Here is a 16,055-nt window from a genome sequence, read left to right on the forward strand (position 1 = left end):
GTTGAATCTATGATAATGAAATCCTATGTCATGTTCCGATCATCTCACTCCAAGCTGTGATCAATATTTCCCGAAGAGCAAACTGTCATATCCCTTTTATCAAGAGGATGCTCCCCTGAGAGAATGCTGGGGTCAGCGATGGAAGCATGCGTTGCTCTCAGGGAAGTACTCAATGTATCCTCTGAGAAATCTGTTTTATCGGTTGTTCAAATAACCTTCAAGAACAGCACTATATTGATTGATTTATCGTACTGCACCCACCGCCTGTTATGTTGTGTAGCTACCGGTATAATGACGATGTCTCTCTGGTGTCCCTGCCCATCATGACAAGGCACACAGTGCATATCAAAGAGCTGTGGGATAAAATGAGGAAATTCAGAGACAAATGGCCAGATCCGATCTTGTAGACAGACAGACAGCCGGCAGGAAGACGGACAGACAGGCAGGCAAGTAGATAGAGACAGATGGGCAGGCAGGCAGACAGAGATAGTGATAGATTGTTAATTGAGACAGATGTCTAGTTGACACAGTACTGTCTGACATTGCTTTTTGTTTTACTGCAAAGCCAACACAGAGTAGTTGACTGTGCAGCCTCAGCGACATTTTTTTCCATCTGGTTTCACAATGGTGGTTCCCGATTCCTGAATATTTCATGTGAAAAGGGGGTGTGTCCATGTGCACTGCAGCTGAAAAGGGCGTGAGAGTAGTAGCCATAATCTTTGGCAATGAGTATGAAGTATCACACTGGAATAGGAGAAAATCTGCCAAAGGTTTAAAATGGGATATAAATGACTACTTCACTGTTTACCTAGACTGTTTACCTCGGGCTAGATTGACAAACTGACCGAATGTTAGCTAATGATTTATGATCTTCACAAGGCTGCTCACAACAGGGAAATACATATGGCCATCTGGTGTGTGAATCGACGGGTGACTCCTGTATCTTGCTGTCATCTCTAGCAGATTTTTTGTTATATTTTCCAGACAGCCTTTAGCGTGAAGAAGGCTGAACATAAGACGACTTCTGTAGAACATTCATTTATGCCGCTCTAGGGAGGTTTTTGATGAGTGCGCGGTCCCCATGGTATTATTACCGATAATGGCCGATCAATAAAATTATCCTATTCAGTGACACCTTCTATTCAGAAATCGAACATAAATTACACAATAGCTTGAATAAACAGCTCTTGCACAAGGCTATGGATTTATAGAAATCACAATAGACCATAGGCATAAGAATGTGTGTTCTGTAGAATAGTTGATGTGCGTTATGAGGAAAAGCGAGGAGAGGGCTTTAATATGTAGCGGAGACCGTATCCATGAGTGATCATAGATCGATCCTATTTCGAAATGTCTTGGGGAGCGAAGGCAAGGAGCATACTGGGGCCCTTTGTCCACACTGCCTGCATAACGGGCTAATAACATTTATCCATTTGTGATGCCGGTGTTAATAAAATGCGTTGTGTCACTCTCATTAGTAGAATAACATTGTTAGGCTATTCGACCTACAAACCCCTTCTCATTTCTCCTTTTCAAGCACAAAGCATCTAAACCAGGAGCAAGCATGGATTAAAAAAAATCGATTTTGATAGGCTATAATAAAACGATAGGCCTATCTGACCAAAATAATATGAACTCTGTACATTAGTATTTATATCCTAATGAATTAATTACACCAATGATTTTATGAATTGCATAAATATCAACTTTTTACTCTGCAATTAAGAACAGATATTGAATAAGGGAATAGTTTTACCACATCGGTAATACAAATGCAACTGAAAATCAACCATAATACATGTATTATATCATATGTATTTCACAATCTCAGACGTCTGGCAATATGATTCAGACTACACATGGTGTGTTCCCCGACACCCGAAACCTTACCGGAGAATAGCGGTCCTCGAGTCGGAATATTTTACAGGGTTACAGAGACAGGGATGCTGTGGCTCTTCGAGTCGCCCTCCTCACGACAAGCGTATTTCCTCTTTCGGAAGCACGTTTAGTTACAGACGGTCTGATCAGGGCTGCTACTCAGCCGTTTGTACTGACCCGGGACAAGGAAGCGATGAATACCACGACTGTGATTCGGTAATGGCTGTCTATTCCCCTCCTTCCCTCTCCCGTTCTTTCCTGTCTCTACAACCCCCACCTCGCCCTCGCTCTACTAACCTCATCAACGGGTAGGCTATATCAAGGGTTTATCATTTAACCCATAGTTATTGGAGAGGAGATGTTAAGTGTCCCTAAAATTGAATTTCGGTGTGTTCTAACTTCAGCTACACTATTCGCTCACGGCCAACTGGCACGACGCACGCTATTTTTTGGGGGGGAGAAAGAGGCGTTTACTTTTGGCATATTTGTGGATGCATAGCAACCACGAAATAGCTGTATTTAGCCACTGCTTTTGCAACAGGTCTTGCTTTGTCTTTGCATGTGCATGTGATCATATTAATCCTTAATCCTTTGATCTATCACCCCTGTTTCTCCTGACCCCTCCTCCCCCCCATCTCCAATATGTATTTATGCAACTAAATAACTACATCTTTTCATAGTTTTGTAGGACCCTCCCAGTCCTACAGGTCCAGTTTGTCCGGCCGGGAGAATAGCTTGCAAGAATGGTCCTCCCTGGATAACCATTGGCCACTATATACACCGACCCTCCCTCCCTCCGCGGAGCAGTCAGAGAGCGCAACGGAATGCTGTCCAACAGTTCAGGACTAACTAGGCTCGCTGCTGATGTTTTAATCAAACAAAGGCTAAGGCCAATTCTGTGGGACTGGCCAAATGAGAAGCAGTGCAATTTTGCAATTTAGACCGGAGACTTGCTTCAGAAGATAAAAGGTACCATACCGTTTGGCTGTAATATGTAACATGCTGCTTAACTTTACTGACATAATAAAACAATCTCCTTTAAAATCCCCTTTGTTAATCAAAATAAGTGAAGAACGCATTTCTGTAATTGACAATAAATCAGGTCAACTGCAAGGCATTAAAGCAGCACAATACGCCTATAGTTTTGTAAAAGAAAATGCAGTGCCCAGACAGGCCAAAATCCCCTTACCCAAACACTTTATTAAAACCTTGTGATGACTAGCCTAGACCATACTGTTGCCTTTTCACCTTGTCCCACGGCCTAGATACAATGTCACCAACAGACTCTGAAATGAATCAGAAAAATAACGTGCAACCCTTTGGCGGGAGTCAGGCCATGAGGCAATCTTTTGTCACTTCTGAAAAATTCAGCTCCTACCCGCGCCCCTCCCTCCAAACACTAAATCAAAACGGTGTATCAACTATATAGTGACAGCATTGGTATCTCTTCATTTTGGTAAATAACCCTTGTGATTAAGGCAGAGGCTAAACTCACTCCATAATACTTAATTCTCCACCCTATATCAGCAAATAATAAACCCTTTATTTGTGTTGCCACTAAACACGATGGACATCACTTACTTTTGTCAAGCATTGTAACAGACGCCTATTTACTTCAAATATGATTTGACACGGATTAGGTAGATCGGAGATTGTGTAGTACTTACTTGGCTCTTTGCGCCACCTTGTGGTGACATGGAGGATCTCCTAATCTTATTAGGGCTAGTGAAACACTTGGTAATTTAATTGGGATTTCAGAGTGCGTTCATTCATATTTGAATTACATTAGGAGAAGCTGATCAACTAATCCATCAACTCTGATATTTACCAGAATTAGGTGACAGGGTTTAGAGTTGAGTGAGGTTCAGATATCATCAACTCCACACTTCCAAGCAAGGCTGGTTTATAAGGATATCATTAGGATATTTCTGATTGTCATTTCTGGAAGTCTCATATGTTTAGTTTTTTCAAGGATATTAATTATGCTGGTTATATCGTCTGTAGTGCTGTAGTACTCCAACTGTTGCTATGTTTGTCCTAAAACAAGTAGGCTAATTTGAAATCATTTCATTTTTTTAACGAATACATTCACGCTCAAAACATAATGTCTTGTAGAGTTAGTATGGTATTACAAATAATTTAGTTAAATCGGTAGTATTAACACATTCAAAACCAAGATCACAAATATAGTGAACAAACAAACCTGAGTTCACATATCATAAATCACCTTCACATTTCTGTCCCTTTCTTCCAATCATCTCTCCCTACACTGTACCTAAAAAAGGAGAAAGAGAAAATCATACAAGGTTCATGGTCAATAATATTTATTTGCTAACTTGCAAAGGGTTGGACACGAACAATAAAGTGATCTCTGAATAACAATTATTATACACAAGTTGGGGGGGACACCTTGTGGTCAACAAGGTCAAGGCCTGTCATCAGCCTGAGCGCCGGTGTGGTGCGCTGGGGTCTGGTAGGTGCCCTCCTTCACCATCTTGTCCCGCTGCTTACGGATCTCATACAGCCTCTTGTGCTACAGACAGACAGAGAGAGAGAGCAATCCACGTCAGACACTTAGTTGTGAGAGAGGCTGTCAAACTTTTTTGGGGGTGCAAGCTCAGAACTTCTTAAGGAGGTATTGGTGTTTTTTCAGCTCTTTGCTGATCAAAACCACAATTCTCTTCATTCATCAACTCAATGTATTTTTAACAAAAACTGTCAAAACAAAAGCATTTCCTCTAGTCTTGACGCTCTTAATTTGGTATTGAACACCAAAGCTTCCACTAGGGGTGTGAACGTTTTAAACGGTAAAATATTTCAACGAAATTGGGATCCTTGTCGTTAAGAAAAATACCTAACCGGAAAACAATGGGTTTTTTTACGTCGATGCAGAACAGCATAATTGGTACATTTCCGCAAAAATAAGAGCGTTGAAGAGCCAAGCTCAACTTCTCAGCTGTTTTGGTGCCCGGTCTACCACGCTGTAAACCGCATGAAGCAAACCAGTGCACGAGCAGGTACTTTATATGACTGAAGTGTTGCATCTCACTCATCTCAACATCCTAGCCTATTCATTGATGATATGCCATGTTTTACTGCGAGACATTGCATGCCAAGAATTGCGAGATACAGCTTTCCATTGCTAGATACAGCTTTTGATTGCCAATAGATAGTCAGAACTGTGCACTAGGCCTGTCTGCCGACCTGCCTATACTGTGCCCTCCACTCTCTCTCCGTCCCTTGCTAGCTCGCTATGACAGATGCGAGTGTAGGGCCGTCCCCGACTAAAATAAATCTTGGTCGACCGAGAGTCTTAAGTTTGATTGGTCGAAATTTTTAAAATGTGTATTTTTCCATATATACAGAGCATTCCGAAAGTATTCAGACCCCTTGACTTTTTCCACACTTTATGTTACAGCCTTAGTCTAAAATGTATTACAGTTTTTTTCCCCTCATTAATCTACACACAATACCCCATAATGACAAAGCAAAAATAGGTTTTTAGACATTTTTGTAAATGTCAACAACAACAAAAAGTTTACGGAAATATAACATTTACATAAGTATTCAGACCCTTTACTGAGTACATTGCTGTAGAACCTTTGGCAGCGATTACAGCCTCAAGTCTTCTTGGGTATGACACTACAAGCTTGGCCCACCTGTATTTGGGGAGTTTCTCCCATTCTTCTCTGCAGATCATCTCAAGCTCTGTCAGGTTGAATGGGCAGCGTCGCTGCACAGTTATTTTCAGGTCTCTCCAGAGATGTTCGATTGGGTTCAAGTCGCGGCTCTGGCTGGGCCACTCAAGGACATTCAGAAACTTGTCCTGAAGCCACTCCTGCGTTGTCTTGGCAGTGTGCTTAGGGTTGTTGTCCTGTTGGAAGGTGAACCTTTGCCTCAGTCTGAGGTCCTGAGCGCTCGAGCAGGTTTTCATCAAGGATCTCTCTGTACTTTGCTCCGTTCATCTTTTCCTCGATCCTGACAAGTCTCACAGTCCCTGCCGCTGAAAAATATCCCCACAGCATGTTGCTGCCACCACCATGCTTAAGTGTCGGGATGGTGACAGGTTTCCTCTAGACGTGACGCTTGGCATTCAGGCCAAAGAGTTCAATCTTGGTAACATCAGACCAGACAACCTTGTTGAAACATCAATGGCAACAGGATGCACATGAGCTCGTTTTCGAGTCTCATAGCAAAGGGTCTGAATACTTGTGTACCAAACTCACTAAAAGTGGCAGTAATAAAGCCTCTCTTGAAAAAGCCAAATCTTGACCCAGAAATTATAAAAAACTATCGGCCTATATCGAATCTTCCATTCCTCTCAAAAATTTTAGAAAAAGCTGTGCACAGCAACTCACTGCCTTCCTGAAGACAAACAATGTACACAAAACGCTTCAGTCTGGTTTTAGACCCCATCATAGCACTGAGACTGCACTTGTGAAGGTGGTAAATTACCTTTTAATGACGTTAGACCGAGGTTCTGCGTCTGTCCTCGTGCTCCTAGATCTTAGTGCTGCTTTTGATACCATCGATCACCACATTCTTTTGGAGAGATTGGAAACCCAAATTGGTCTACATGGACAAGTTCTGGCCTGGTTTAGGTCTTATCTGTCAGAAAGATATCAGTTTGTCTCTGTGAATGGTTTGTCCTCTGACAAATCAACTGTAAATTTCGGTGTTCCTCAAGGTTCCGTTTTAGGATCACTATTGTTTTCACTATATATTTTACCTCTTGGGGATGTCATTCGAAAACATAATGTTAAATTTCACTGCTATGCGGATGACACACAGCTGTACATTTCAATGAAACATGGTGAAGCCCCAAAATTGCCCTCGCTAGAAGCCTGTGTCTCAGACATAAGGAAGTGAATGGCTGCAAACGTTCTACTCTTAAACACGGACAAAACAGAGATGCTTGTTCTAGGTCCCAAGAAAAGAGATCTTCTGTTGAATCTGACAATTAATCTCGATGGTTGTGCAGTCATCTCAAATAAAACTGTGAAGGACCTCGGCGTTACTCTGGACCCTGATCTCTCTTTTGAAGAACATATCAAGACTGTTTCAAGGACAGCTTTTTTCCATCTACGTAACATTGCAAAAATCAGAAACTTTCTGTCCAAAAATGACGCAGAAAAATTAATCCATGCCTTTGTTACTTCTAGGTTGGACTACTGCAATGCTCTACTTTCCGGCTACCCGGATAAAGCACTACATAAACTTCAGTTAGTGCTAAATACGGCTGCTAGAATCCTGACTAGAACCAAAAAAATTGATCATATTACTCCAGTGCTAGCCTCCCTACACTGGCTTCCTGTTAAGGCAAGGGCTGATTTCAAGGTTTTACTGCTAACCTACAAAGCATTACATGGGCTTGCTCCTACCCATCTTTCCGATTTGGTCCTGCCGTACATACCTACACGTACGCTACGGTCACAAGACGCGGGCCTCCTAATTGTTCCTAGAATTTCTAACCAAACAGCTGGAGGCAGGGCTTTCTCCTATAGAGCTCCATTTTTATGGAATAGTCTGCCTTCCCATGTGAGAGACGCAGACTCAGTCTCAACCTTTAAGTCTTTACTGAAGACATATCTCTTCAGTAGGTCCTATGATTAAGTGTAGTCTGGCCCAGGGGTGTGAAGGTGAACGGAAAGGCTGGAGCAACGAACCGCCCTTGCTGTCTCTGCCTGGCCGGTTTCCCCTCTACCCACTGGGATTCTCTGCCTCTACCCCTATTACGGGGGCTGAGTCACTGGCTTACTGGTGTTCTTCCATGCCGTCGCTGGGAGGGGTGCGTCACTTGAGTGGGTTGAGTCACTGACGTGGTCTTCCTGTCTGGGTTGGCGTCCCCCCTTGGGCTGTGCCGTGGCGGAGATCTTTGTGGGCTATACTCAGCCTTGTCCCGGGATGTTATGTTGGTAGTTGGAGATATCCCTCCAGTGGTGTGGAGGCTGTGCTTTGGCAAAGTGGGTGGGGTTATATCCTACCTGTTTGGCCCTGTCCGGGGGTTTCATCGGATGGGGCCACAGTGTCTCCTGACCCCTCCTGTCTCAGCCTCCAGTATTTATGCTACAGTAGTTTATGTGTCGGGGGGCTAGGGTCAGTCTGTCACATCTGGAGTATTTCTCTTGTCTTTTCCGGTGTCCTGTGTGAATTTAAATATGCTCTCTCTAATTCTCTCTCTCTCTCTCTTTCTTTCTCTCTCTCGGAGGACCTGAGCCCTAGGACCATGCCTCAGGACTACCTGGCTTGATGACTCCTTGCTGTCCCCAGTTCACCTGGCCCTGCTGCTGCTCCAGCTCCAACTGTTCTGCCTGCAGCTATGGAACCCTGACCTGTTCACCGGACGTGCTACCTGTCCCAGACCTGCTGTTTTCAACTCTCTGGAGACAGCAGGAGCGGTAGAGATACTCTCAAAGATCGGCTATGAAAAAGCCAACTGACACTTACTCTCGTGTTACTGACTTGTTGCACCCTCGACAACTACTATGATTATTATTATTTGACAATGCTGGTCATTTATGAACATTTGAACATCTAGGCCATGTGCTGTTATAATCTCCACCCGGCACAGCCAGAAGAGGACTGGCCACCCCTCATAGCCTGGTTCCTCTCTAGGTTTCTTCCTAGGTTTTGGCCTTTCTAGGGAGTTTTTCCTAGCCACCGTGCTTCTACACCTGCATTGCTTGCTGTTTGGGGTTTTAGGCTGGGTTTCTGTACAGCACTTTGAGATATCAGCTGATGTAAGAAGGGCTATATAAATACATTTGATTTGATTTTATGTAAATAAGGTATTTTTATTTGTAATAAATTTGCAAAAATGTGTTACAATTTCCTTCCCTCTGCGGTCCAACGCATCCCAAACCATCTCAATTGGGTGGAGGTCGGGTGATTGTGGAGGCCAGGTCATCTGATGCAGCACTCCATCACTCCCCTCCTTCACATAGCCCTTACACAGCCTGAAGGAGTTTTGGGTCATTGTCCTGTTGAAAAACAAATAATAGCCCCACTAAGCCCAAACCAGATGGGATGGCGTATCGCTGCAGAATGTTGTGGTAGCCATGCTGGTTAAGTATGCCTTTTGTCAGAATTCTAAATAAATCACTGACAGTGTCAGCAGCAAAGCACGCCCACACCATCACACTTCCTCCTCCATGCTTCACGGTGAGAACTACACATGTGGAGATCATCCGTTCACCTACTCTGCATCTCATAAAGACACGGCGGTTGGAACCAAGTATCTCAAATTTGGACTGATCAGACCAAAGGACAGATTTCCACCGGCTAATGTCCATTGCTCGTTTTTCTTGGCCCAAGCAAGTCTCCTCTTCTTATTGGTGTCCTTTAGTAGTAGTTTCTTTGCAGCAATTCGACCATAAAGGCCTGATTCACGCAGTCTCCTCAACAGTTGATGTTGAGATGTGTCTGTTACTTGAACTCTAAAGCATTTATTTGGGCTGGCTGCAATTTCTGAGGCTGGTAACATTTACATTTTTACATTTTAGTCATTTAGCAGACGCTCTTATCCAGAGCGACTTACAGTAGTGAGTGCATACATTCATACATTTTTTTTCCGTACTGGAAAAACTGGTAACACTAATGAACATATCCTCTGCAGAAAATGTAACTCTGGGTCTTTCTTTCCTGTGGTGGTCCTCATGAGAGCCAGTTTCATCATAGCGCTTGATGGTTTTTGCAACTGTACTTGAAGAAACTTTCAAAGTTCTTAAAATGTTCCGTATTGACTGACCTTCATGTCTTAAAGTAATGATGGACTGTTGTTTCTCTTTGCTTATTTGAGCTGTTCTTGCTATAATATGGACTTGGTCTTTTACCAAATAGGGCTATCTTCTGTATACCACCCCTACCTTCTGTATACCACCCCTACCAGCCAACAAGTGCTCAGTTAATTTTTTTATTTAACCTTTATTTAACTATACCACCCCTATCTTGTCACAACACAACTGATTGGCTCAAATGCATTAAGAAATTCCATAAATTAACTTTTAACAAGGCACACCTGTTAATTGAAATGCATTCCAGGTGACTACCTCATGAAGCTGGTTGAGAGAATGCCAAGAGTGTGCACAGCTGTCATCAAGGCAAAGGGTGGCTACTTTGAAGAATCTCTAATAGAAAATATATTTTATATAATATACTTGTTTGGTTACTACATGTTTCCATATGTGTTATTTCATAGTTTATGTCTTCACTATTATTCTACAATGAGGAAAATAGTTAAAATAAAGAAAAACCCTTGAATGAGTCCAAACTTTTGACTGGTACTGTATATGGAACATTTAACAGTTAGGCTATTGACTATAGAGCTAATTAAGTTGGAGTTTACTCTCTCCTCACTTTTGTTAAACAATTAAGGCACGGGCTGTTTTCTTGTCTCCTATCTCTGCTGCTACCTCCGCCGCATTGTTCTCAACACCAATATGCTGATTAACTTTGCTATTACGCAGATTGCAACATGGTCTAGGAAAAGGTGCGAATTCAACAGTGCATTGATGTTTCAGAACCGTTGACAGTGACCGCTATGAAATGCGGGAGAAAGCGCGTTTGTTATAAAATAATATAATTTTTATTAGTGTTGCACCATTGGCCTTAACCCTGTACAACTTCAATAGCACATGCCTAAGAGTGATGGACTGTGCCATGAATCAGACAGGTGTCTTGTACACCATGATATTTTTATTATTATTTTTGCTACTGCTTGACTAAAGAAATCTCAGTCGACCAACAGCCTATCGACCAAACAATCGACCAGTCGACTAAATGGGGTCAGCCCTATGCGAGTGTTTGTGTTCTCGGAAGTACGGCAACTAATCAGTCTCCTCCAAAAATACAGAATCTTAGGAGTCGATTCCGCTAGGAATATTGACACTGCAAGGAGTCGAGGAATCAATTATTTTAGAGTCGACTCTACTACTACGTCATCGTCGTTAACAGTTGGAAAATGGCAGAGAAAGGCAAGCGACAGCATCAGTCCCGTATGGTAATACTTTGAGAAGTTAAATGACAAGGAATTGCAAACTTTGCAAGGTGGAGTTGAAGTACAGTAATGGTAGTACAGGTGCAATGCTTCACCATCTGAAAGGGACGCACCGTGAGATCCAGGCAGTTGCTGCCAGCAGCGCCACTGCATTATGAATTCACGTGACATTTTATGCATTTGTCTTATCGTTTTAATGTACATTTAAACGTTAAGAACATTTTTCCATTTGTCACATCCCTAGGATGGACACCCATGTAGGAGGACAAGCAGTTATTTTATCAGACATGGATATCAACTGACAACTCCTCAACCGGTCTTGGTTGATGAAATCACAAGTGTTTATTGGGAAAGGACATGAAAATCTCACACACACACACACACAATCAATCTTCACAGTTCACACACACTCTTAAGCTCAGATATCCTACACTCACCGTCTTCTCTCTGTGCATGCACTCATAGAAGTCCTCAAACTCAAGCTTGCATTCCTTCTTGGCACGGGTCTGACCAATGCCATCCGCACACTCGATCCACTCCTTCTCAAAGGCGTGGCAGCGGGGTGCCCGTTTGTATGGCTGGTCTCCACCCTGGATCAACATCCATTTGTCTATGTTGATGCCCAACTTCCCCTGGAGGTCGATGAATGGCATGATGCTGCAGGAGGGGGGGAAGAGAGAAGAGCAAGAGTGATGCTAAAGGTTTCTGATTAGAAAGGGGTCTTTCTGTGGCATCGTGGTTTTAGAAAGGGGTCTTTCTGTGGCATCGTGGTTTTAGAAAGGGGTCTTTTGTGGCATTGTGGTTTTGGCAATGCAAATGTTTTCCTTAGAGTCATTGCGGCCATAATAACAAAGGGTGCATTCACTAACATTAGGAACCAAGCGGAAGCAAACAGAATTTGTAGGGTGTACAGCAATGAAATTATTAATTTATTCAAGGTTTATACAAATATGTCCATTCAGTCAGAAAAACAGCAGTCCAAACCCCATGTCTCTACCATATATGGTTCAAAAGTTAGACTATTTACTCTGAGAATTTAGCATGTTTAGAGTGAATGGAATGTCATCACAATGGTCACGTCAGCAATAAGGCCTGAGAGGGTGTGGTATATGGCCAATATACTACGGCTAAGGGCTGTTCTTATGCACAACGCAACGAGGAGTGCCTGGATACAGCCCTTAGCCGTGGTATATTGGCCATATACCACCAACCCCTGAGGTGCCTTATTGCTATTATAAGCTGATTACCAATGTAATTATAGCAGTAAAAATAAATCTTTCATCATACCCGTGGTATACAGTCTGATATACCACAGCTGTCCACCCAGTTTATAATGCTCAACACAAATCTGTCAATATAACTCTGTGATGCTGCTCAAGTTGACAAGCTAACTAGTTGCTGCAGTTTTGTGAATGAAAACATGGCCTTTTTCTAAATGAAATCCACTGAATACAAAACTAAATAGGGACTAGATATATATTTATTTACAAAGCTAACAGACTGAATTTCCCGGCGAAGACAATCTGTTCTTGTTATTGTGTATTTCTGACTCTTTCCGTTTAAATTGCCATAGAAACTGCCCCTCAACGTAGAGTATTCCCAGTTATAGGCAATGAAAGACAAGGATCTGGAGATGAAAATGACTAAGGTATCAAGTTGATTTTGATTTGGTCCAACCAGCGGAAACACCTCCAAATGGTACCACCTCACAAAACCAAATATAGAAGAGATACAAACATGAGCTGCGAAGTCTAAACGGTCGATATTTTTTTATTATTATTTTTGCTACTGCTTGACTAAAGAAATCTCGGTCGACCAACAGCCTATCGACCAAACAATCGACCAGTCGACTAAATGGGGTCAGCCCTATGCGAGTGTTTGTGTTCTCGGAAGTACGGCAACTAATCAGTCTCCTCCAAAAATACAGAATCTTAGGAATCGATTCCGCTAGGAAAATTGACACCGCAAGGAGTCGAGGAATCAATTATTTTAGAGTCGACTCTACTACTACGTTATCGTCGTTAACAGTTGGAAAATGGCAGAGAAAGGCAAGCGACAGCATCAGTCCCGTATGGTAATACTTTGAGAAGTTAAATGAGAAGGAATTGCAAAACGGTCACAGCAAATTAACGTTCATATTTCCTCAACACTGTCAAGTACAAATATATTAAGGTTATAATATTGTAGAGAACAATATAATGATTAATTATGTAATTTATAATGACATAGGACAAAGAAAACGACGTTGCGACATTCATTTCGTAGCACCCTCTTCAATTGCCCCATTTTTCGCTACATTGTACAGTGAGTGAACGCAACAGAATTTGTCCAATAAAAACTGGTTTTAGTTGCAAAATTGTTGAGTAAAAGGTTTCTTCTTCTTCTATGAGGTTTAACGGCGGTTGGCATCCAATTTGTTGCATTACCGCCACCTACTAGACTGGAGTACAACTCCCTTATACTTTACTTGAAAAATAAATATGTATTAAATAAATACCCTACCATCACACACTATATACTCACCAATTTCAAAATGATATAAAATAAAAACAACCCCCCCCCACTCATTAAATGTATTTATTCCTACCTCATGCCATCACCCTGAAAGGATGGGACATCACTTCACACATCTTGTAACTCTTCTGCTGTCAAGTCTCGAACACCAAAATACCTCTCTGCAGCTGCCACCACAACCTCCAAACGTTTGCTACGGTCTTCGTCTAATAAATACTGGTACACCCAATGTGATAGAGGTGGATGAAATCTCTCTGACATTTTTCTGAGAGCCATCTAGCTGTAAATTATTGTTAATACAACTGGAGGCATCAATATTAATTCAGGTCCAATAGCTAACGTTAAATGTTCAGTAAAATTACCTAGCTAACGTTACTAACTCTCGAGAAGGGGCCACATACACAGCCATAGGCGCGGGCATTAAATTATACGTGAATGGGCAAGTTAGCTACTATGAAATGTCTAGCCTGGGACAGTTGTTTCAAACATGATAGCTAGCTACTGTAGCTTGTTAACGTTACAGCTTGCCAACCTTAGCTAGTTAGCTAACTAACGTTAGTCATCGCAACGTTGTAATTAGACATTCATACAAGCCTATTATCTAGCTATTGGTAGCTAGCAATATTTAGCAGGCATGGGATGCACTTATTGCACTCGACTTCATTGTCTAGCTAATTGTTTAGCTTGCTAGCTAACTATTGATACACGGACCAACTGACTAAAGTTAGCTACTGACTAACAGGCCACTCGCGCTGTATGTGGTGACTCACTAAACTGCTTCTACTGTATTGTCAAAAGTTATGTAAATATGGTATAACTGTCATTATTTACCGCGTTTTGTTGAAGTCACTTTAACCTTCTGTGTGGGTCCCCGTTACTTTACGGTAGAGTGAGCCTAAGCCTGAAATCAGACGGTCGCTTGGAAACCCAACCTATATTTACGACACTACTGTAAAGAACCTAGGTGTCTTAACCCAAACTGGACGATGTTGAGGAAGCTAATCAAATGTTTCGTTTATCAAGCCACCAATTTACTTTGAAAAAGTAGTTCACTCCCTCGTGATAAATTATATCAAATATGTTATAGACTACAAAATAGTACGAACAGATGTTAAAATGTGTAATTTAGCTTATTAAACAAAACTGTGTGTAGTTCCAGTAGTTAGTTACACCACTACAGGGCAAAAAAAAGAAATTAACTACTGAACATTTTAATTTAGTTTACTACCACGAAGCTACTGCAAAACATAGTTAAATTGCTAGTTAAACTACAGTGCCTTCAGAAAATGTTCATACCCTTTGACTTATTCCACATTTTATTTTTTTTACTTATTCCACATGTAGTGTTACAACCTGAATTTGAAGTGGATTAAATAGATTTCTCACCCATCTACACACAATACCCATAATGAGTGAAAATATGTTTTTAGAAATGTTTGCACATTTATTGAAAATTAAATATACATTTGCATAAGTAGTCACACCCCTGAGTCAATACTTTGTAGAAGCACCTTCGGTGGCGATTACAGCTTTGAGTTGTCTTGGGTATGTTGTATCAGCTTTGCACATCTGGATTTGGGGATTTTTTCCCCATTCATCCTTGCAGATTTTCTCAAGCTTTGTTACATTAGATGGGGAGCAGCAGTGAACAGCAATCTTCAAGTCTTTCCACAGATTTTCAATGGGATTCAAGTCTGGGCTTTGGCTGGGGCACTCAAGGACTTTCACATTGTTGTTCTGAAGCCATTCCAGCATTGCTTTGACTGTATGCTTGGGGTCATTGTCCTGTTGGAATGTAAATCTTCGCCCCAGTCTTAGGTCGTTTGCACTCTGAAGCAGGTTCTCATCAGGGATTTGCCTTTATTTGGCTCCATTCATTGTTCCCTCTAGCCTTACCAGTCGTTCCTGTCCCTGCCACTGAAAAGCATTTCCATAGCATGATGCTGCCACCATCATGTTTCATGGTGGGGATGGTGTTAGACGGGCGATGAACGATGCCAAAGAGTTGCATTTTTGTCTCATCAGACCACAGAATCTTTTGCCTTATGATCTCCGAGTCTTTCACATGCCTTTTTGAAAACTCCAGGCATGCTGTCATGTGCCTTTTTCTCAGGAGTTGCTTACGTCTGGCAACTATACCATAAAGTCCAGATTGGTGAAGTATTGTAGAGACTTGTCCTTCTGGCAGGTTCTCCCATCTAAACCAAGGAACCCTGTAGTTCTGTCAGAGGTCATTGGGTTCTTGGTCACCTCCCTGGCCAAAGTCCTTCTTGAACGGTGATAGAAGAATTTGTATGTTTAAGATAATGACTAAAGTATTCCACCCTGAAACTGTATAACTGTGTGAAATGTGTTAGAATCAGAAGAATATAATCTGGTGATGTGTGTAGCTTGGTTAGAATTATAACTAGGGCATTGTATTCTTTTGTAGCTATGCAAGCAGGGTGCAACTGTGAGACGAGATAACTATGTATGGGGGCAGTGGGAAAAATATTGCCTGTGTTACAGCCAGAAGTATTATTTTTTTTAGTTACAATAGCTTGTCTTTCTCACTTGACTCTTAAATTAGACATCTTTAACACCAATATTACATGGTAACAGCCAGTATGGAAACATCTACGGCAATGCTCTGGGAAGACACGGAAACTCATACTGTCAAGTCAGCCTA

The 16,055-nt window shown here is 41.8% G+C and overlaps 2 protein-coding genes across 6 annotated transcripts in view; both read right to left on the minus strand.

Annotated features, from left to right (window-relative positions):
- LOC106570016 (microtubule-actin cross-linking factor 1) overlaps window positions 1-2,299 on the minus strand; it is a 300,527-nt gene extending 298,228 nt beyond the window's left edge. For all 4 annotated transcript variants that reach the window (XM_045693741.1, XM_045693740.1, XM_045693738.1 and 1 more), the window contains exon 1: window positions 1,891-2,299. The gene's annotated coding sequence lies outside the window, so the exon portion shown is untranslated. The remainder of the gene's footprint in view (window positions 1-1,890) is intronic.
- Window positions 2,300-4,185: 1,886 nt separating this feature from the next.
- LOC106570015 (NADH dehydrogenase [ubiquinone] iron-sulfur protein 5) lies at window positions 4,186-14,345 on the minus strand. 2 transcript variants are annotated; one of them, XM_045693763.1, is made up of 4 exons: window positions 14,219-14,266; window positions 13,461-13,603; window positions 11,311-11,530; window positions 4,186-4,411 (listed from the first exon to the last, which is right to left on the minus strand). In XM_045693763.1, exons 2-4 carry the CDS (start codon window positions 13,463-13,465, stop codon window positions 4,304-4,306), a joined length of 333 nt encoding a protein of 110 aa, XP_045549719.1. In that variant the 5' UTR covers window positions 13,466-13,603; window positions 14,219-14,266; the 3' UTR covers window positions 4,186-4,303. The 2 variants fall into 2 exon arrangements, with proteins under 2 accessions (XP_045549719.1, XP_045549720.1); XM_045693764.1 differs by lacking the exon at window positions 13,461-13,603 and having other exon boundaries at window positions 14,219-14,345.
- Between the last annotated feature and the right edge of the window lie 1,710 nt (window positions 14,346-16,055).

The sequence above is a fragment of the Salmo salar genome, chromosome ssa14, assembly GCF_905237065.1.
Source record: "Salmo salar chromosome ssa14, Ssal_v3.1, whole genome shotgun sequence".
Classification (NCBI taxonomy): domain Eukaryota; kingdom Metazoa; phylum Chordata; class Actinopteri; order Salmoniformes; family Salmonidae; genus Salmo; species Salmo salar.